Genomic DNA, 22,013 nt, shown 5'->3' with positions numbered 1-22,013 from the left:
ATTCTCCATTTCTTCAGTCAAGCAGAGGAATGTTACATGTAGATACACTGTTTAATCTCAAGACAAGACAAAGAAGGTGGATGGTGTAATGTACTTGTACATGTGCTGAGTCAGAGCTGTGTACAGACTTCTCTGTTACAGTATGTCAGCCAAGTTCATCCACCAGTCACCGAGCTATGGTGAAGGCATTTCATTCTTACACATCTCCAGAGGAATGAGTTAAAGGCGATCATGGTGTGTGCTCAGGTTATGTAGTGGGCACTCTTGCTAACATACGGGTCTCTGCAATCAAGGCCTGTGGTTAAACTCTGCCCCAGGATTCTGCTTGAGATCACTCTCTCCTCATCACAGTGTCTTCTGCAGTGACCTGCTACAGGTGCCCTTATTACACTGTGCTAATTTTAGTGGTTTTTTTAATGTGCTTCCACATTGGAAATCTTGCTTCTTTCCTTGATTAATAGAGCCTCAAAATTTTAACTTCTCTAGAGTTTTTAATCAATATGAGTTTAATTTGCTGATTTGGTGGCATTCTGGTGCCAGACAAGATTCTGTTGCAAAAAAATTTTTCTATAGGGACTGTAGAGCTGTGGCTATATGCTAAATCTAATTTGGCTTAACTCTAGGCTGCTGCTGCCCACTACCCTGAGCCACTTGTTTTGGCAGTATTATTTCTGTGACCTCACAGTTCTAGTAATGGGAATTTTCATTCACATCAGATGCCAAACAGCTCACTGTGCAACTGTAAATTCCAGAGCCAGCATGAGGAAGGCACAGTAAAAAGTGCTTGGGGAGACAAGGCAGGGTGGAACTAGCCTTTTCAATCTCTGTTTGGACTTTACATTTGGTTAGAGTGGTGTATAATGACAGCTGGACTGCAAATAGAAATTAATCACAAGGGTTCTGTCTTGCTAATACCTTTTCTCTTTTTGTAAAGCTGAAACAGTACCCATACTTTTTTTTGCTGTGCATGATTAATCTGTTAAAATGATGTTTAAGATGTGCATTGCACTACATGCTTATGTTCTCATGATTAACCTTAGGTCTTAGGCCTAGTAATTTCTCTTTATGTGTACTGTGGCACTTGATACCATAAAAATTCCTACTTTTGGTTTTTTACATTACTTTATTAGTTCTGCTGCAGCAATTTTCTATATTAATATAACAATATAATTGTTATACCAGTAAGACTAATACTTGAAACTAATAATTACACAACTTTTTAACAAAACTGTGTAACTGTGTATTTTTTCTTGTCTTACGCCAATCAGGTGATGGCCATGTATTTATGCTAGGCTGCACTTTAAGCTTCTCACTTATGCTAACCCTTAGGCTTATTGTTTAACTAGCAAAATTTACAGCAGGAACTAAAAACTGAAACAAATCTATTAATGTGTGGAGTAGTCCTTTTAATAAGGTCATTATTTTTAAGATCTCCAGACCTAACAGAAAGTGTACTTTTTAAGGTGTGTCTGCTGCTTATTGGCCTTTGCCCACTGCCCCAAAAGAGAAATTAGCACCCCAAAGGTCACATGTGGAATAACATCATACTGGAAATACTTAGAAACATTCCTTTTTTTTTTTTTTTTTTTTTTTCAAGTTATATCATATATTAGCTTCTGTTTCCTGCATTTAGTGTTCCCAAGATGGGAAATGACCAACTTACACATGCACTTCTAGCTGATGCAGTTTTAAGGCCAGTATGCTGAGGTACATAAAATTTGTAGTTCATTTACGTAATCATGCCTGGTTGAAAACTGATAACGTAGGAGTTGCAGGACCTGCCAAATAGAGTGAATGCCTGGCAGAAACAATGCTTGCTGGAGAGGTGGAAAAGGCAGCTGGGGCAGATAACAGCTTTAGCTGTCATACTTTTTTAGGAGGCTGCTATTACAAATCTCTCAGAGCCCTGGCAGGTATTTTAAGTTGACTTGTTAATGCCCAGACATGAGCTCAGAACCAAGAGAGTTATTACCATCAAAAATGAGACTCTTCAAGCAACGCAAATGAAACATCCAATTTAAAGGTGTTTTAGTTAAGACTGTCACTACATGATAAAGAAGTGTGCCGCACATGTAAGTCATCACAAATGTATGTAGTTACGTATTCCTTAGGTTTGATTGTTCCATGTGTCCTTGATAATGATATCTGTTACAGAGGAGCTGTCTAACAGGTGGCCAGCCTATTGCAGACTAATGTGTCTTGGAAAACTAAGGTTTTACAAAGGCATCAGAACATTTACAGATGGGTACATATGCATGAACAAAAACTGAGGACAGTAGTAGAGCATCAGTTTCAAAACAGAGCTTACTTTTATGGTCTTACTATGAACATAAATTATCCAACCCTAAAGAATGAAGGAAGATGTATCTATTTTGTTACTTGCCATTGAACCTATTTTAGTATCTGTTCTGATTCCTTTCTTCTTTTGATGTGTCCCACTTCAAACATCTGTTCTGCTATTCTGTTTCACGTGACTTAACTTAGTATAAGCTGCACCTTGATGTAAGTTAGACTATTTGTAGAATAATTAGTCATAAAGATCTAATTTCTGGTTTATGTATTGGAATTGTACATGTTTGCCCTGTCATAAAGCTGAAAGTTAAAGATCATAGGCCGTTTCTGTTCTGTACATCTTGACACATTTGGAACAAATGAGTGTGCCATTTGACACTTTGTAGACAACTCTGAACTATAAACAGCTGGTGTAACAAGTCTGATAATATGGAACAGGGAAAAAGCAGTTTGAGATTTTGAAAGAAGGAATGGTCTTTTATCAGGTCATTACAGGAGTAGAGCAGTACTCGGTTTTCCCTGTCCATGAAAACATGATTCATGGTTTCTTTCATTAAATTACACTGGGGAAAAAAACTCTGGCAGGTGAATGCATTACACTCATTACTTCCTGATCTTAGGTATTGCTGTGTGTATCCGGATCACATAAAAGTATAGATGCCAACTACGGGAGAGAGAGTTATCGTGCAGTTACAGTAACTGCTCTGAGATTACTAGTAGAGTGAGTTAATGGCAAAATGTTGATTCTACAAAAGCAAAATGTTTTGTAGGATGGTAATGTTTCCTTTCAACATTTTGGGCAGGATTTAAAAAGAAAAATTGGCCTAGGGAATCTAATTCAGGTAGCTATGATTAATAGGTAATAGAATCTCCAATTCAAAGCACTCCATTGTTTTTGTGGACTCATGTTAGGTTTCTAAGCAAGAGGTGGACAGTGGGGAGTTAACCTCCCCCCCCCATTTCAACTCCCTCTATTTTAGCTTTTCTATGATGTAACGCTTTTTTTTTGTCTTGGTGTTTCCTAGACAGGAAAATGTTGCCTTATCAGTTATATCTGGATGTTTGTTAGCTTCAGTCTAGTTTACTCCCTCCTAATTTACTGAGGGACTTTGTTTTTTGATAATAAAATCTCCTTTCTGAGAGTAGCAATTCATTCCTTTAAGGACCAGCAGTTGTCTTTTAGTGTATTAGTGAGTGGTGATTTCTCTGAAGGTCAGTATGCTCAGGATGCTAAGAAGCTGTTCATAAACTCTTCCCAGAGTTGCTTCTGGTGTTTCAGTAAGCCTGTGATTTGTAATTTAAAGTTGCAGAGGTTGGGACATTAACATTTTATGTATCCTATGATACATTGAAGTACCTTAGGAATCTTAAAAAAAAAAAAAAGGATTGCATGATTAGTGTCACTGTGTAGTACTCAATATTGCGTAAGTGAAAACTCTTCTATGTATTTGACCTTGAAAAGCATTATTTCAGGTGTTCCGCCTGGGTACTGTTCCACATGTATCTGTATAATACTGATCTCTCTGTTTTATTTTGCTTACGTAAAGTTCTTCATGTTTTATCCCAAAAAGCTCTCTTCCATCTGGAGTGTCTTAACGTATTCTGACTAAAATGATCCCTTTTTGTTGCATTCATGCAAGTAAAGTTCTAGGATTTCAAATCCTGTCTTAAAGCATCACCTAGCATTCTGTGATATTTAGTAGGCCTATTAATATTTATTTCTGCCTAGTCCTTCCTTTTCAGATGAGTACTTAAGCACTCTGGGTCTTTGAGATTTGTTTGCCATTACTCACGCAGCAGTATGTCATGATGGAAACTTTGTGTAAGTCAAGTTTTGGTATCTGGCAAAGGGGGAACAGGTTGCTCAGAACAGGGAAACAATTTTGACCCTTAATACAAAAGGTGCCTAGAGAGCAGGATGTTTATGATGTATAGAAAATGCAGTGTACATTGGCATTATTGTTAGTTCAAAATCTGTAGCCTGGTGTGTATAATAATCAAGTTTTTTCCTTCAGGTTGATAAATCATTCTGATGAATAAGCATGTGGGGAGAAGGAGGCCTAAAATACTGCTATTAAAAAAAGGAATGGCTATGCTGAGTTAAACCAATCAGTGTTTCTGATTGTAATAGGATTTCAAACAGCTGTATGAGAACCTTCCTTCTCATCCCAGGGCAGCTTAATTTCTTGAAGAACCACTGCTGATGAGGCTTTTTGAATACCTTGTAAAAATCCACATGGGTTCACTTTCCCCTCTATATTATATTTTCCATGTGTCCACTAGTTATTTTATGTGTCTAGTCTACTTTGTAGGACTACGAGCTTGTTGATCTGTGATTTCCTGGATCCCATTAAGACAGAAACATTTCTGCCTCAAGTTACAATACTCAGTGATCAGATCTAGTTTTAAGCACAAGGTTAAAAGTGTTGAGCACAGGGTTACACAGCACAGTTCATGTTAAAAGAGCACTACAAACCAGACAGTGAATAGAATACTACATCTGAAAATACCTCCTTAATGTTTTTAACAGAGGTGAAAGAGAAGTGTCCCTTCTCTGGCACTAGCTGTCCCAACTAAAGATTTTACTGCCTACTGAGCCTTTCACCAGGCTTTTCTTAGAGCTCTTGTGAATGTACTACCAGCAAACTAATTTTCTGAGCTGGGTTGGTAATCATAGTGAATGAGGCTAATTTCTGCCTATGGTTGATTGGAGAACACTTGCACAGAAGGATCAGCTGATTGACCCCAAAGGGCAATAACTGGTTTGGTGGTAGCGTGGAACAACTGGATCTGGTAAGGTTTGAAGGCAGCATAGCTGGCTGCAGAAGATGACACCTTGATTATTCTAGTTCTAGTATGTAATGCCTTTTTTGACTGTACTGTAACTTTCCTTTATTTCAGATGCCTTCAAAGTCTGACAAAGAACCTTTCCAGATATGCTGCAGATATTAAGTCATTACCACCCAACATAAAGGATAAACTGATTAAATTAATGAGCAGGCAGGGGCAAATAACTGATTCAAATATCAGTGAGGTAAGAACCCATTCAAAACTATTCTGTCTGTTCTAGTTAATACACAAGGATGAACTAAACTGAAACTGTCTACGTGAGACAATGGATAAATTCAGACCTGTTTACTCTGTATATTCACTTTTTTTTTTCTTAAACTCTATAATGCTAATAGTCCTGTATTAGTAGTGATAAGACTACGTTTGTGGTGACATGGAAATTAAAAATGTTCTCCCTTCAGTGATAATTGACTTCTGTGTAATCAGCTGACATAAATGATCCTTTTTTAGTATGGGAAACTAGACTCTTAGGGCAAACCACTCTCTTCCTGAATGTAGTATGTTTCAAGAAGCTAGTGCATAATTTAGTAATGAAAAGATTTCAGGAACTTGTTACGTTCATTTGACATTACGCACGTGATCTCCATATAAATCTCGAATTAAATCTTGTTTCTTTGAAATATGATGATACTAAAACCAGAAATTGATCAAATTCTTTCATCCCTTTTGCCCACTGATGTCTGTCAGTGTTTCAAAATGGAACCTGTTAGCATGTCTGTTTTGGTATCTATCTACTGTTATCTAGCCTCTGTTATTTAGCCTCAAAGGGAGGCATGAGAATTGAGGAAAGCTAAAGGCTGGCCTTGGTGAAACAGAAAATGAATCACTCCCTCTTCATTGCTGCTTTGACCTGTAACTCAGAAGAGGCAAATAGTATCAGTTTCCTGGAGTCAGAATAGTGAAGTCAAGACTAGAGGCAGAATCAGAAGTACTGTGGAAAACTCATGAACAAAAAGTTTTATCTTTAATATGCACCATTTTTTGATTATAAAAAATAAGTCTTTAAGTAAAGATCAGTCTCTCATTCATTTATCTTATTTTGGCAAATTTGAGTTGACAAAACTTGGTTTTGGCTATCTTTTCAGTAAGTAATCTTTTCTAAGCATCCTAAGAGACCCATATAATTAAAACCATATGAGTGTGTGTGGAAGTGCATAAAACTGTTAGGATGTCTTTAGTCTGGAAAGAAACTAGAGACTTTAAATTGTAACCTTTCCTCCATCTCTTTGCAACATCTCATCTGTTTTTGTCTTCATTCAGCAGTTGATCAGTGCCTTCTCTTGGAGCCTATTTTCCATCTGTCACTGGGATATTCTGTTCTGGTTCTTCTTCTCATGTGTTTTTCCTTTCTCTGTTCCTGCAATTTCCTGCAATTATATCATTATCTGTCATCACTTTTCTTGGGCATGTTATACCTTAACTTTCTTTGCTAACAGTTTCCAGGTTTATCTCATCTGCATTTTTGAAAAAATGCTACCCACCTCTTGGGTTCTGAATTCATACTGTTTATTCATACCATTTAGCTCTTTGGTTTTCCTGTTCTTTCCTCTTGCAGATATTCTTGTTGCTTGGCATAGCAAAAATGGCTTATGGTAAAACATAAGCTAAACCAAAAATGGTTTAGCTCTTATTATTACTTGCTCAACATCATGTACAACCAAAGTATTCTACGTGGCACATTTGCAATGTCTCAGGTAGTCTTCCATATGGATAAGGAATTTTTTGGTTTTGCTACTGCTTCCCTCCTGCCCTGTTCTTTCATAGTGTCCACAGTATTGAGGCTAGGTCTCTTCTCTTGCAGTTTTCCAGGTTATGCTGTCTCATCTGCTTTTATGCATGTCCTTTCTTTGGTGGTGTTTAAGTGTTTTGCTTAAAGTTAAATTTCTCACATTTGAAATTCTATTAACCTGCACTTACGTATAAGCTTCTGTTTCATCTCTTACCTCCCTGTTCTTGCATAGATTTTTGTTATCATTCATTTTTTTTCCTTAGTCTGCTTTTTACTTGGAACAGCCTTCTATGACACGCATACTAAACTACTTATTCCAACTCACTTTTACCATAAAGATCTATAAAACCGTTCAGCATTTGTCCACAGGATGTAAATCTATACTTTAATCGCCTGTACGCTGCATCCAAACAATCCTTATTTCAACTGAAATTCCATCTTCTTTGAGACAGATTAGACCTTAGTATATGCAGTCAGTGAATGTGAATCTGTGAATAACAATAGAAAGCAAACCTCTTAAGTAATACCTGAGCATGTGAAGAATCATGGGCTAGGAAAGCTTAATACTTCTGCTGCTTTAAATAGGCAGTATTCTGATAGTACTGTTGGTTCTCATTTAGACTTTCTTGCATCTAATGGTTCTTCTCGTAAGATTTTTCATGTGGCTTCAAAACCAGCGCTTTGCTCACTTTTGTTGTGTCCTAGGCGATTTGGAATTGTGAAAGAAAGCCAACAGTCAGGGAAAGCATCTTGAATAAATGTTGATGGTCACTTTGGCTTTAAGTACGTCATCTCTGAGTTTGGCTGTTTTAGTTCCTTAGATATGAATTCAGAAATATGAGTGAAATAAGAGCTGAATGTTATCTTGTGAAAACTACTCACAACTGTATTACAGGATTTGTTGGTGGTTTTGTGGCCAAAAGAGTTGTATTTGAGGCTTTTAGCATTTGGGGGAAAAAAAGCTGTCAGAGCTGTCTGAGGTCTGCCATTCATTTTGCAGGAAGGTAGCAATTATAATCTACTAGAAGTTTTTGCTTTTTCTTCTCAAAAGGCTTATTTGACTTTATCAGTAAAGATTTTAGCATCTTATATATTTGCAAAACAAAAAAACAGTATTCGTTGTAACATGGTGGTGTTGGGTTGATCATTGGACTTGATCTTAAAGGTCTTTTCCAACCTTAATGATACTGTGATTTTTATTGTACCTGTTAGAATGGCGAACCTGAGAAAGGAATAGGCCTTGTTGTGGTTTAGCCCCAGCTGGTAACTAAGCATCACGCAGCTGCTTGCTCACTCCCCCATGGTAGGATGGAGGAGAGAATTGGAAGAGTAAAAGTGAGAAAACTCATGGTTTGAGATAAGGCCAGTTTAACAGGTCGAGCAAAACACAGAATTCATTCACCACTCCCCATCGGCAGGCAGGTGTTCAGCCATCTTCAGGGAAGCAGGGTTCCATCACGTGTAATGGTTTCTTGGGAAGACAGACGCCATAACCCCGAACATCCCTCCACCCCTTCCTTCTTCTTAGTCCCAGCTTTTTATACTGAACATGATGTCATATGGTATGGAATGTCCCTGGCTGTGTCTCCTTCCAGCTTCCCGTGTACCGCCAGCCTTCTTGCTGGCAGGCCAGCACGAGAAGCTGGACTGTCCTTGACTACTTAGCAACAACTCAAAACATCAGCACCTTATCAACATTTTCTCATCCCAAATCCAAAACATAGCCTCACACTAGCTTCTATGAAGAAAATTAAATCTATCCTGGCTGAAACCAGGACAGCCTTTAACAAGCCTGTCAGCTGTGCTATTATCTTTGATGGTGTATGGAAATTTACCATATGTTTCTACCCTTGTGAGTTAAGGAAGGAAATGACAAGCTGAAGGGAGTAATATAAGGTAATGTGAAAACCTTACCTAACACTTGCCTGTTGATGTGAAGGACAGCTCAGCAAAGGTATAGATTGTTTGCACAAGAGGGGGCTATAAACCATGTTTATTAAAAAGTAGTGAGAATCCTTGAAAATTAAATTAGAGGTAAGATACATGGCTATTGTTACTAAAATTTGGCCTTCCATTGCTTTGGGTCTAAATGTCATAAATGCCCTCTTGGGGAAGATTTCATAAAAACTCCAACCTATGGTCTTGTGGGAGTGAAAAAGCCTATTTAATGAGGATTTTGTACCTCCTCATGGTATGATGAGATTGCTTATAAGAAAAAGAGTGTGTGTGTAGGTGAGAAGAATGCTCTGAGGCAAAATATCTTTCCAATATTACCCTTATCTGTTCAGCAGATTTAAGTTTGGATCACAGTCAGTACTTTTTTACACTTCAGATTTCTGCCATCAAAGTTCTGCTAGGAAGTTTGAGGTTATTATCCTTGGTAAACATACCTGTGCTGGCAGAAGCACTAGTATTAGCAACTGTACCATTAAAATAGTGGTGTTAATGTGTTCCTACCCTAGATGTAGTCAAAGAAACTGAACGTTCAGGCTGTAAGAGATGAACCGTTGCAGCAAATATACCATATTTCCTTAGAGTATTTGGTTCCTAGGGGTGGCAACAGCATTCTCTAGTGAATACTTTTTAAAAGTTCTATGTCTAATGTTACAAGTATTGTAGATAAAAATATGCATGTTCTATGACATAGCAGAGTTTGACTGACTGAAATGGTAGGTTTTTGTTACAGGTATTGCACCCTGCTGTAGAGTCTCTAGACCTCCGAGACTGTGATATTTCTGATAATGCATTATTGCAACTTTATAACTGCAAGGAATTGAAAAAAATCAACTTAAATTCTTGCAAAGAGAACAGATTTGGAATCACTTCAGAAGGTATGTTATCTGTGTACAGATAACTGGGATCTTATTTCTGTTTTATTTTTCTTGTTAGATTGGAATAAGCTGCAAAAAAATATCTGGGGTAAATATTGCTTAAAAAAATCCCCAGTGCCACACCAGGACTAATTAAAAGTCACTTCAGTGGTGTAAATTATAGGCCTAGAACACTGATTATCTTATGAAAGCGAGATATCAGGTTAACTCTCATGCTAAGTTTCTGGTAAAACTATGCTATATTTGATTGTATTTTCCACTTCATCTTAATTATTCCTTCCTCAAAAGTTGTTCCAGAGCCTTACCAGTACCACTGGGGTTGAAGTTGCAGGCTTGTGATTTCCTAAATTACTACTTTTCCTCTTTTTTAACTACATGTATTTGTTGTTAAATAAGCTTATAGCATCTTCTCTGACTCAAAAGACTTGACTTGCTTTAGGACTTTAGGATTTCAGGTGTTACTTTTAACATCCAGTTTCAAGTTAGCTATTAGCTTAAAAGAGTTAAGCTTGCTGATTTTTGCTTCCCACAAGTTTTGTTTTTTCATTATACTTACTCCTTTGCTCCATCATTAACTCATCCTTATTGAAAGTTGAGGCAAAATATTAAATTAGTATTGAGCTAATGTATACCCTACTTTAGATCAGTCTTGGTTTGTATTTTCTTACTGCTGCATAGTGATACACTTATCTTTTTCCTTGAGTAATTGGTTAAACTTAAAAACAATTATTTTCTTTATTTTCAGTGTCATCTCATTGTTACACTTTTTGACTCATGTGATATAGTTTGCGATGGTCTTCCGTCCGTGCCTTCACCTGTCCACTAGTTCTAGTCAGTTCTTAAGGTACCAGCTAAGCCTAGAGCTCTTTATGTATACTTTTCATTGATTTGTATAGAGATTCCTGATTACTTTGCAATTAAAACTGGGAAGTTGAGTTCTTTATTGGCAAGTTCCTAGTCCATCCAACTTTACTAAGTTTACTTCTTACAACTTGAGCCTTGTTTTTAACCTGAGAATTAGTTATGAAGCCTTTAATTTAAGCTGGAACAGCTCTTTTATCACTCACCTCAATTACATACAGAAAAGAGAGACCCCAAATGACCCCATTTTAAAGCAGTGTTACCTTTTACTAATTCAGTAACAGGTGTTTTGATTGGTTTCTTTGGGATTTTATGTTGGGGTTGGTTGGTTTGTTTTTGAGAAACCTGCTGGCTACCACATCCAGAAATATCCGAGCCTTCTCATTACTAGGAGGCATTTGCTCTGTAGGTTGCACATGAAATGTTTAGTGTCCTTTAATACAATATCCAATAGTACTTACTTCTTTGTCAAATTCAACTGCCACTGCTGTCTCTTCTGTCATTCTTTGCAAAGTGGTTCTGACCCAAGCAAGTAATATTTTATCCATGTTTCTTTGAAGTTCTTACATAGTGAGATAAATGATTGAGTCCCAAACAAGATTCCAATTTAAGTTTACAATTTATTAAACGAATAGAGGCAAGCAAACAGCGCTGGGTGCGCCGGGAGTCTCCGCTCCACCAAGACGCACACCATACAGTTCCTGTTTTCGGTTTATATTCCTTACACTAATACATATTCATAAAAATGAGTTGGTCTTTACACATAAATTCCAGGAATAGGCGTGTTTTCTTCGGCACATTTGTTCTTCACTTTTTGGGGTCTTTATGACTCCCATCTGGTGGTTGGTAGATAAAGTAGGTAGTCTTAACACTTTGCGGTTATCTGCAAAACTGGTTTACATTAGCATATCAGGAACTAACAGACACATATCAGGAAGTTAGGAAGTTACAAATATTCTTTCTTTTATATTTTCTTTCCTTTTTGTGGTTATACAAGGATATGCACACTTATGCTGTTTTAGCATTTTCCCATATCGACACGAATCAGATAAACACATTTCACAATAGTAACATATTTTAATGACATTCAACTTTTTATTTCTATCTGTCCAGAAGTGATGTAATTTTCTGTACAGCTGGAATCATCATGTTTCCATCATCCCCGAAATAAATTCCTTTCACTAATTGCGTCTGTAGTTCATGTACTTTTAATTTGTTGACTACCTCCTGACACTTCTGTGCAAATAATTTGGTTATTACTAACTGTCAGGGCTCTGAGGGCACCAACAGACCCTAATAGCCATGACTGGTTTCACCTGCCATGCCCACCTACACCAGCTGCCCATGGGCCTTCAGTCCTGGCCTGAGCTGTGCCATAGGTGTACCTGGTTCCTGTCCAGTTTCTGAACTACTGTTTTGATTTCTTGAGTTGACCTTGGACATGATCACTTACCTTGCTTTTCGCTTGATACTCACTGCACTGTCAGTGGGATTTAGCACTGTCAGTCTGCTTTCAAGCCATTGACCTTTTTTTGTGTACTTGCTGAGGTGATACCTCGTGTATATAATATCCCTCAGGTATCCCTCTACAGCGCGGAAGGGAATTCAGCACTTAGAAATTTTTATCAACTCTAGCATTGTTCATTGTCATGTTCTTTTTCTCATCATTGAGTTAAAAGAAACCAACCACAAAATTATTTCCTTGTACAGAGTCTTGCTGGCATGGCATGAGATGAAAGTTGAACATTAATGACCAGGGGACAGCATACTGGATTCAGCATGGTGGTTATGTTAAAAAACGAATAATTCTTTAAATTGTTCTGTTTCTTTGACAGGTGTCATAGCACTGGCCTTATCCTGCCCTTACTTGCGTGAAGCCTCTTTTAAAAGGTGCTGTGATATAACGGACAGTGGAGTTCTTGCTCTTGCACTCAACTGCCAGTTCCTACAAATAGTGAACTTGGGCAGCTGTTCAGGCATCATGGATGCATCTCTGCAGGCACTAGGAGAAAACTGCAAATTTCTTCACAGTGTGGACTTTTCATCTACTCGGGTAACTATGGTGCCAATTGGCTCATTGACTTTTGTTTATTTTTTTAAGATTGTCATGATAAAATTGAAAGGGGATCTTTTTAGCTCTGCTGTTGACAAGATTGAAGACCACAGTTCACTTCCAGTTTACTCCTCTCAAGGAAAAGGAAAGATATGTTTTGCGTCTTGGTAACCAGAAAAATACACATTTTGGTTTTAAAGCATGTACTGTGGACCAAATACAAACTTTTGTTAGAATCTACCTAATATTGGAGATTTTTTTTCAGTATCTTTATTTAGTGCAATCACTTTCTTCAAGTTGTAAAGTAATCCAAATTATTTAATTTAAAGAAATTAGAATCTTGGACAGGTTATTGCCTGCTTTCACTTAGGATAAACTGACCTGAATGATAATATAGGATGTCAAACAATATAAACCCCTAGTAGGAGTAAGCACTCTGTAACTAGTTCTAGTTCAGGAGTGACTGTGCTTTCTGAATGGCTTGTCAGAGTTATGTTACGGAGTCAATATGAAAAGAATGACATTTAAAATGTCAGAAAGGGCTGGTAAGAGAATTTAACAACAGTTAATATTTAGCATGAGAAGGGGGAAATCAGCTGCAACAGCAATACTGTAACATGCTTCATAATTACAGTAGAATAATGAAGTGGAGGAAAAGATTTTTTGCAGTAAGTGTAGCATTCAGTTTGTTGTGATGGTGAGTGATTACTTTATGCTGAATATGAGACAAACACAGAGCATTGGTAATGAAGTGTTGGAAAATGTAGCCGGCTCTTACTTTAGATGCTATTCTTCTCCTTTCAGTTTTTCCAGAAGTAGGGCATCAAAAGTAATTTGATGTTTTCTTTGGTAATTTTTATTATTATCATTTAACTCTACAAACTTATTTCATTACTCTTTTTTTGTTCCCTTGCCTCTCTCTTCCTTTATGCAAAATAACTAAGTTTCCCTGTATATGTTTTAAATGAGATGAAAGCTTCTTGAGTAACTAAAGGTTTCCACATTTTTTTTCCTTATGATAATCATATAATGATAATAGACTAGAATTCTGTATTTCATTTGACTAAAAATAAATGGAAACATATACTAGATATAAATGCAGTTTAAGATAAAGCAGAGAAACTATGGATGGCTCATGCCTGCATCATAACCACATTCTTGTGTTTGATTGCCAGAATGCATACTAAAAGTATCAAGTGGAACTGGTAAACCTGCATGTAAAACAGTGAGAACATTGGAAATAAATTAACAGGCAAAGAAGGGCATGGCTCACTTGCAGGAACAAGGAAGCAGATGTGAGCTAGACTACAAAGGGGCCAAATGCCTCAAGGTGATGTAGCCATTTTGAAAATAGGCTCATCTGGTGACTGCAGAGATGAAGTACAGTAAGTAGAAGGTATAGAAGTGGTGCAAAATAACAAGAAATGGGGCAGGTGAGGCAAGGGAAGCATTGAACTAGGAAAGAAATGTAGCTCTATCCCCTGTATGCACACGGAGAGTGTGAGTGGAAGCTTGGCCTGAAGAACTCTGCTGCACTGGCCCAGGACCAGATGAGAAATCTATTTGTTTACTTATCAGTATGCTTATGTTACCATTCTGAGGAGGTAGGTTTTATACATAAACCCTGTACTTACTGCTCTACTTCTAGTGTGCTCTAAATCCCAGCAGTGTTAACAAGTAGAAACACAGGCTCAAGAGTCCAAGTCCCTGCACTAATTAAACAGTACATTTCCTCTTTGAAGTTCATTGACTCAGTGTACAGCAAATAATTGTGGGAAGAGTCTTGCCTGAAAGGGCTATATAAACTGCAACAGTTTTCTATATAGGGTGTGAGACAGTTTAGTTCTCTGCCAAATGTGTTGGCAAAAGCGGGAGTGTTGCGGCTTAGCTGTTCTATCTGTCCAGACACTCCTCATGTAGAACAGAGCTGGGCTGCTAATGTACTTAACTGCTGGTACTGGGCTATGTAGCCTTTGTTAGAGATGCATACAGAGTTTGGTGACAACTGGTCTGTACCAAGAAGCTGATGTATTTGTGGCTTGATACTAGCTGCAGATGGTTTATCCCCAAAATAAGAGTGTATCCCTTGAAGAGAATGGGCAGATGTGGCATTACAGACAATGCACATAGATATTCAATAGAGTGGGAAACAGTACTGCAACACTGTTGTAATAGCATAGCAGTGGTTACTGAGAGCTTGTACAGGCAAGTGAGGGGGCTTTGTTTTAATACAAAGCTGGTTTCATGCTCTCATGCTGTCATAACTATATACTCACAAGACAGTAACATTCAGATGGTCTCTCCAGTGTTCAGGCAGCAGCCAGGCAGTTTGGTCCAGGTTGTTTTGATGACATGGAGTATAAGGGACACAGGCTGTCAAATCTTCATCACTTTACTTTGCTTGGTCTTTGGTTGGTGTCCCTGCCCATGACAGGGGAGTTAGAACTAGATGATCTTTAAGGTCCCTTCCAACCCAAACCATTCTGTGATTCTGTGGACTGCTTTTGGATGTGCCGTTTTATACCCTTTAGGAATTGACAGTGATTATTCTCTTCATTCTGTCACAACCTGTTACAACAGTCCCTTTGGTAGGGATGGGCTTATGCTCTGTTAAAGATTCAGGTGACTTGAGTGCAGGGCTCTAAACATCTCCTGTGGCTGCTTAATAGCAACCACCCAGGAGCAATATGCAGCCCATTCCCTGGTAGACTTGCTACTGCCCAGGTATTTCTGGGTTTAGATTCAAATTCTTAGGTCCACCAGATCTATGTCTAGCGGCCAGCATTGTAAAGTTGCAAATAATGAATTTCAGCCTCAGCTATCACAGCTTGTAAATGTCGTTTTATTAATAGCCAAAGCAATATTCCACTAAACACTACAATTATAGTGCAGCCAATTGTTGTACCAATGGCGAAACCAACTGATATATCATAAAAAGACATTAAAGCTTACAGTCAAGCATCCTCAGCCAGGAAGTTGCCACCACACTAGTGGGTCCTTCAAGTAGCTCCCACCAGTGTTCCACTTTATAAAGTATAGCATTACCTATGCGCAGCTATTAATTGTGATCTGGAATCAGGCCACAAGTCAGAACCTGTTGTGTGGTCACCAGTGCGGCTAACCACTAAGCATTCTATACAGCTTGTTCCAAGAGGAAGCACCGCTCACAGGACACAAACTCGCTCATGACAGCATTTGCAGTAACTTAGGCCTTACACTCTGGTCTGGGTCCTTACACACCTGCAGGAGTTACTAGCATTTATTCATTTAGTGCCTTTTGTCTCCTGGTCTGGGTATCTTCAGGAGATAAATGTGCTGTCATCTTGATGACCTGCTAAGCTAGGTACTGACAATACTTGTCATTCTTATAGGCCTTTATGAGCCTCCGTGCTGGGATGTTCCTGTCCATTCCCCATTCGCACTGATCTACCCTTTCTATTGCAGTTCTGTACGGCAGACTTGCAATAAGAGGTCCAGAAGGCGATAAGATAGTTTGTGCAACGGGAGTAATCAAATCTTTAAACAGAAATGGAGCTTGTGGTGCTTGGATTCTAGCTGTCAAATTTGGCTGAGCCTTACTGTGTATATTTGATGACTACTATTCCTGCCATCTAACACAAGTTCTATGAAAAAAACTGTGTGACAGATCTGATATCCAGTCCAGCTTTAGAAGTGGGGAGGAAGTTTAATGAATTTCGTTCCTGGAAGCAAACAAATAAATTGGCCTTTTTAAGGAAAGCAATGTCTTTGGTCTCACTCCTCTCTCTTGCAGGTAATCAATGCTTCGTGGCTGTCTATAGCAAATCACTTGGATAAACCTTTTAGTGTGAGTGTATGATAACTGCTGTAAGACTGCTTGTTTGAGGGATTTTTGTCTTATGTAACTGGTTTGCTTCAAGATAAGGAAAAGTAAGACAGCAGATAAAAGACTGCCATTATTACTTTTATTTTTTCCCAATCCAGGAAACTTCCTTCAGGAATATCTCCAGCTGTCCTAAAAAAGAAGAAAAATTGGTCTAGGTAGAGCAGGAGTGCTTTAAAGCTTATAAATTGGAAGTGCCATGCTCTGACCATAATAGTGTACCCACTGTTAATTGAGACAAGGAAGCTGCAGCAATAGCGGTTACACTGTTGGAAACATCCGGGTAGAAAGCCAAGCTGGATCGCATGGCAGTAAAACGCAACAGTGCTTAATAGACTGAAAAACCATACTTGGATAATTCTCTTCTACAAGCTTAGTTGTGAAGAAAATGCTGTAATGTTAAGAGTATTCAGTAACTGCAGGGAGGTGAATAAATTAATATAATTATTTTTTCCTGCTCAAATAGCTATGTTTGGAAAAATAGAGCTTTAATCTATTGTGTTAATAACAATGCGTATTTTTTTTCTCTAGGTAACAGATGGTGGCGTTGTAGCACTAGTCAGTGGAACATGTTCAAAGAATTTAAAGGTAACTTAACCTAATAACAAAGAAATGAACAAAAGCAAATACCTGCATTTTTAATTATTATCAGTATTACTTCTGAGGGATGGTTTTTATTGAGTTTTGCCTTTGTGTACACACTTGCCCTGATTTTAGTTACGAATTGAGTATTTTCTGTCTCTGTAGCAGTGCCCCAGACCTGCTTTTTGAGAACCTGTCTTTTCAAAATCTTTTTTTTTCTGTTGAATGTAGTATGCTTATTTTAGCTTATGTTGTTTTAGAGAGCTGTATAATAAATACAAACAAATGCTTAACTTTTTCTCTTGATTCCTTTGGAGTTATTTCTTGATTCTGTTGAACACTGAGGCAGAATTTGTAGTGCAGGTAATTTTGTGGATTTAATCCATTTTCATGGGTTTGTTGGTTTTTTTTTTCATGGATGGTTAGCACCTCTGCATAGGTAAATCTCTAACTCATGAAAGCAACTGTGAAAATGAAGTTGCCTTTGCATAAAGATTCTCTAGGCACTGAGACAATAATAAAGTGATGGAGAAGAGGCGTCCCATACCACTTAACCATAAATGATCTACTACTTTTCTATAGAGCACCTTTCTTAGCTCTGTGTGTGTGTTTTTGCTTTCGTAAAGGCTTGTTCTGAATCCAAGCTGTTAATCTAGAGACTAAGATGGGAAACAAGTCATACTTTTTCTTGTTTATAGTGCTTAGTAAAAAATCAACCCTAAACAAAATACCAAATCTGGGTCAAATGACAGTATTAATAACCTGGAAAAAATAGAACTGTTATTGTTTTGTTTGAAGGGTAAACAGATTTGGTTTTGGGTTTTTTCCGGTTGATTTTGTCTGTTTTGGACAATCTTTTTAGTCTTGATTAAGTCTTATGGTACAAAATGAAATTATTATTTTTCAGACCACAGCAATGACAGATTTTTTTTTTTTTAACATACTAGAATTTACTTGAAAATATCTTTGTCTTTTAGCTGGTTACATCCTTAGCTATAGCAAAACTTTAGTTCCAGATTTGCTAAACAACTCTGAGACTGTGCAGATAGTCTTCATAAGACACTTCTTGTATCCAGCCTACAAATATAAAGCAACGTGTTATCACTGTGATTTGGATTAGGTCACTCTCAGAAGTCTTCAGTACATATGTCTTAAAACAGAAATATTGTAATAAGTTTTCATAAGTTGTATAAGTTTTGGGTTTGCTATGGAGTAGAGTGGGGTTCTGTAAAGTTCCTAGAGGGTTTTGAACTATCTTCCATCAATGTTGGTATAATTACTCTGTCAGTATTATCTTCCTTCTTCTGTATTATTGCTGTCCACAGTTTGCAGAGAGCTATATTCTTGTGTGTAAGACCTTTTTCTTCAAACCATAGAAATGCAGTTCCATTTAACTTTAAAAATTTCCAGCTGACAAAATGTGGCCTTCGGTGTTTCCTGGTCACATTGCTGTAGTTACTATTTCTTTGAAAGTGCATAGGATTTCTTTTGTGTGTGCTGCACATGGATGCCTGTAGAAGCTGTACGAGATCAGGAAGAAGAAGTTAGGTAGTTTACATAAGACCTGCTTCATCTATAAGTGTTCAAGAAAGTAATGTTGAGGTGGTGAGTTTCGATTTCAGAAGAACTAATGGGAAATTTCAGTCATGCAGTACTGAATAGTAGTACGGATTTTGCTTGTTCATTTTCCTGTGCTCAATACTTGTTTCCACTTCCTTAAAAGCTATGTATTTAAGTGCTTTTGTATTTGTTTTTTTGGGTGTGGGTGGGGTTGATTTTGGGGGCGGGGGGTGTCTGTGCAGTTTCAGTAAGGTGAAATTTAATGTTTTTCTGTGGAATGACAATTTTAAAAACAAAAGTTGTGTTCTATCAGTATAAAAAGCTAGAATGGTTTAGGTCTATTGGTTTACAAGCAGTAAGAAAAAGAAATTTAGTAGAGAATATGAAATTACTTGCTATAATCTCTTCTTCGGTGTAACTCTTCCGTGTCTGTGTCACAATCCTCATACCTCTGTTTCATGTCATCAAAGTGTAAATTTATAGACAGTGATAGTGCTCTAATGTCAGGTACACAGTGAAAAAAGTAGGATCTTAAAAATCTCAAACTCGTAACTAGCAGGCAGATTTATAGATCTTTTTACTTCATTCAGAGGCATTCAGATTCCACATTTCACTTATTAAAATGAACTAAAAACTATACATATATCAGCTTTTGTATATCTTGCTTCTGTGAATACAGTTCTTGTTTTCTGTGTCATCATTCTGTACCAAGTTACATTTATTACAAAAGGTTCCTTTCATTTCTGTGCTCTTTCAAGATCCTTGGAGTTTATAATTTGGAAAGACACTCTTTTACAGTAAAACAATGTTGTGTTGTTTTTTTTTTTTTACCCTAGGATCCCCAAAGTATATTTTCCCAAATCCTGATTTCATTATATTTGATAGTATCTTTTCTGCATTTCTTCTTGTATGTTATATTTATTAATTAATATGTAAGGCAGTTTGGGGGGGGGAAGTTGGTAATAATCTGTTAATGTATTCTGAATTTATTCTTTCTCTAGCACATACAACAGGTACTAGTTATACAACTGCACAGAAATGAAGAAGAGAGCAGGTTTTAGTCTAGTCTTGGAAGAAGTTCTTAGACTTCTTTTAGGAACTATGTAGATAGATATTAGGAACTTCAGCAGAGACTCATGAATCCTGCCTGTTTTGGAAAACCTCAGAATTCAGTTTGGGTTCTGTTCTCCTGGACAGCAAATAGCTAGGAGAATGTGTGTCATAGGAAAACCGATGGGACTCAAACATTGTTGAATCTCATTGAAGAGCTTTCTCAGTTGTCTTGAACATTATAGGTGTTTTGGGAAAACTCAGGTTTGTGTTTTTAGTTTTGACAGTTCATAGAAAAGCTGTCGTATTTCTCCTGAGGGTATTTTCCTGGTCTGCACAGGACCACATATGGGGTCAACGTACAGAGGAGTAGTAGGTCATAATTTCTTCTGCCTGGGAATCTCTGAAAATGGTTGGGCAAAGGAAAGCTCTGCCTCCAAATCTATGGGTGCTCTGACAGGCTTTTGTTACTACTATTTTCATAACAGGAGATCCACATGGAACGCTGTGTGAATCTGACCGATGTTGCTGTGGAAGCAGTCCTTACTTGTTGTCCGAAGATACACATTTTTCTGTTCCATGGATGCCCATTGGTGACAGGTAGATCAAATCATGCAGGGAGTAAGAAGAGTAATAACTTCCTGATAGTATCTTCTTGCTCTCTGGAAAAGCACACTGTACTTTGTAAACAATCCCAAACAAATAATAACTTAATAGATAAAATAATAGTCATATATTGAGATTTTCAAAGCAAGGTGAGAGTTGTGCTTTGAACATGGCAATCTTCAGAGAGGGATTTTTCTGTTGTTTTGGAGTTTAGATTTTTTTTTTCCCCTCCCCCCCCAATGCAGACCCAAAGTTGATGATAAGACTTCAGAGAAATATGTTAGCATATTAAAACCCTACTCTATTCCAGAAGTATGGAACAGCATCCATTCAAGAAACAGTGGAATGGAGTAGGACTAGTCAGCCTGAAAAAAACAAACTTAGCAGAGGTTATGATCCAGCTTGGGTTTTTTAGGTTGGGTTAGTTGATGATGCTTTGCAGTTATGTGATTGGAGAAAGAACTGAGTAGTTTTTAATTACTACAGGTATATCTGAAGTATGATATTGTAAATAGCAAGGCAAGCATAAATGCAGATAAGTAACTGAATTGTTTTGCTGTTTACCTCATTTCTGAACACCACCTATATATATTCTGAATGAATAACAAGAAATTCCTTGGTTCTTTTGCAGATCGTTCCCGAGATGTTTTAGAACAGCTAGTCATATCAAACAAAATCAAGCAAGTAACATGGACTGTTTACTGATTACCTGTCATGTACATATGAGTGTAAAGTTTACAGATGAGAGAGCTCTTTCAGAAAACAAGGACCTTGGAGAAATAGCTGGTGACTTCTGTACCACCAGACTGCTTCCCTCCTTGTTCCCACCAGAGGTCTCCGTCGCCATTCCAGTCCTTGCCTGTGAGTCTGGGCTTTCCCATTGTCTTTCATTTAGAGCCGTGTCTGTCTTTGCATTGTTGATCATACTTCATTAAGAGTAAAGTCAAACTATAGTTAATATTGCATTGACATCACTCAGCCTCCTTGAAGTATCAGATTTGGCTACTACTTACCATCTTCTAGCATCTTGGCTACATATACAAACTGAATTTACGTAAGTCTCTGTTCTAAGGTTGTAGTCTGACAGAGTAGTTGCAACTAGAAGTACCAAGCCCAAATGTAATATTAACACTTATGTGGAAGTGTCTGTAAAGTTGGGACTTGAATCTGACAAAAGTCAACAGATGGAACTGGTGAATGGAGGTGGCATTAACAGCAATGCAAATGTATTTTAAGTAGTAACAAACAGTCTCCTTTCACTATCTACTTTTGATAGGTCTGGAAAAAAAACTGTAGGTACTTTTCTTTCGAAGTTACTGATGCTGCAGGTTTCTGATTTTATTTACCATCAAATACTTGCTGGATTTTTACACATCTAAAAGTACAGTCTGTGAACATGTAAACATAAACTTACTTTGAAATTGTTGTGGTGACTTCACCCATTTCAGAGTAGTAGCTATGACCAATAGAAGAATCTTGTATGTGGGCAAATACTTATTTGCTCTGACTTTTGCCTATGTTCCTGCATGAAAATCCTTTTAGGGAACAAAATATTGGTCCTCATAAGTATAGCTGTGAGTGAAATAGGACCAAATTTAGTGTCTGAGTACACAAATCTCAGAATGGTAGAGTTTAGCAGAGCTAAATATGTTCTGCTCTATTTGGTTTATTATATCTCCAGTGGCCTCCAGAAGCTGAAAATAATAACCATTGATATATTGTTCTGTTGTAGTCAAA

At 37.5% G+C, this 22,013-nt stretch overlaps 1 protein-coding gene across 1 annotated transcript; it reads left to right on the top strand.

Annotated features, from left to right (window-relative positions):
• The first annotated feature begins 5,200 nt into the window (after positions 1–5,200).
• On the top strand, positions 5,201–21,130 carry AMN1 (antagonist of mitotic exit network 1 homolog (S. cerevisiae)). The gene is made up of 6 exons (XM_010288920.1): positions 5,201–5,326; positions 9,558–9,702; positions 12,399–12,616; positions 17,010–17,066; positions 20,159–20,270; positions 20,908–21,130. Exons 1-6 carry the CDS (start codon positions 5,285–5,287, stop codon positions 20,979–20,981), a joined length of 648 nt encoding a protein of 215 aa, XP_010287222.1. The 5' UTR covers positions 5,201–5,284; the 3' UTR covers positions 20,982–21,130.
• The last annotated feature ends 883 nt before the right edge of the window (positions 21,131–22,013 follow it).

Source organism: Phaethon lepturus, unplaced genomic scaffold, assembly GCF_000687285.1.
Source record: "Phaethon lepturus isolate BGI_N335 unplaced genomic scaffold, ASM68728v1 scaffold3136, whole genome shotgun sequence".
In the NCBI taxonomy this organism is placed as follows: Eukaryota; Metazoa; Chordata; class Aves; order Phaethontiformes; family Phaethontidae; genus Phaethon; species Phaethon lepturus.
Note: the sequence above shows the minus strand (reverse complement) of the source record. Positions and strands in the feature narration are given on the sequence as shown.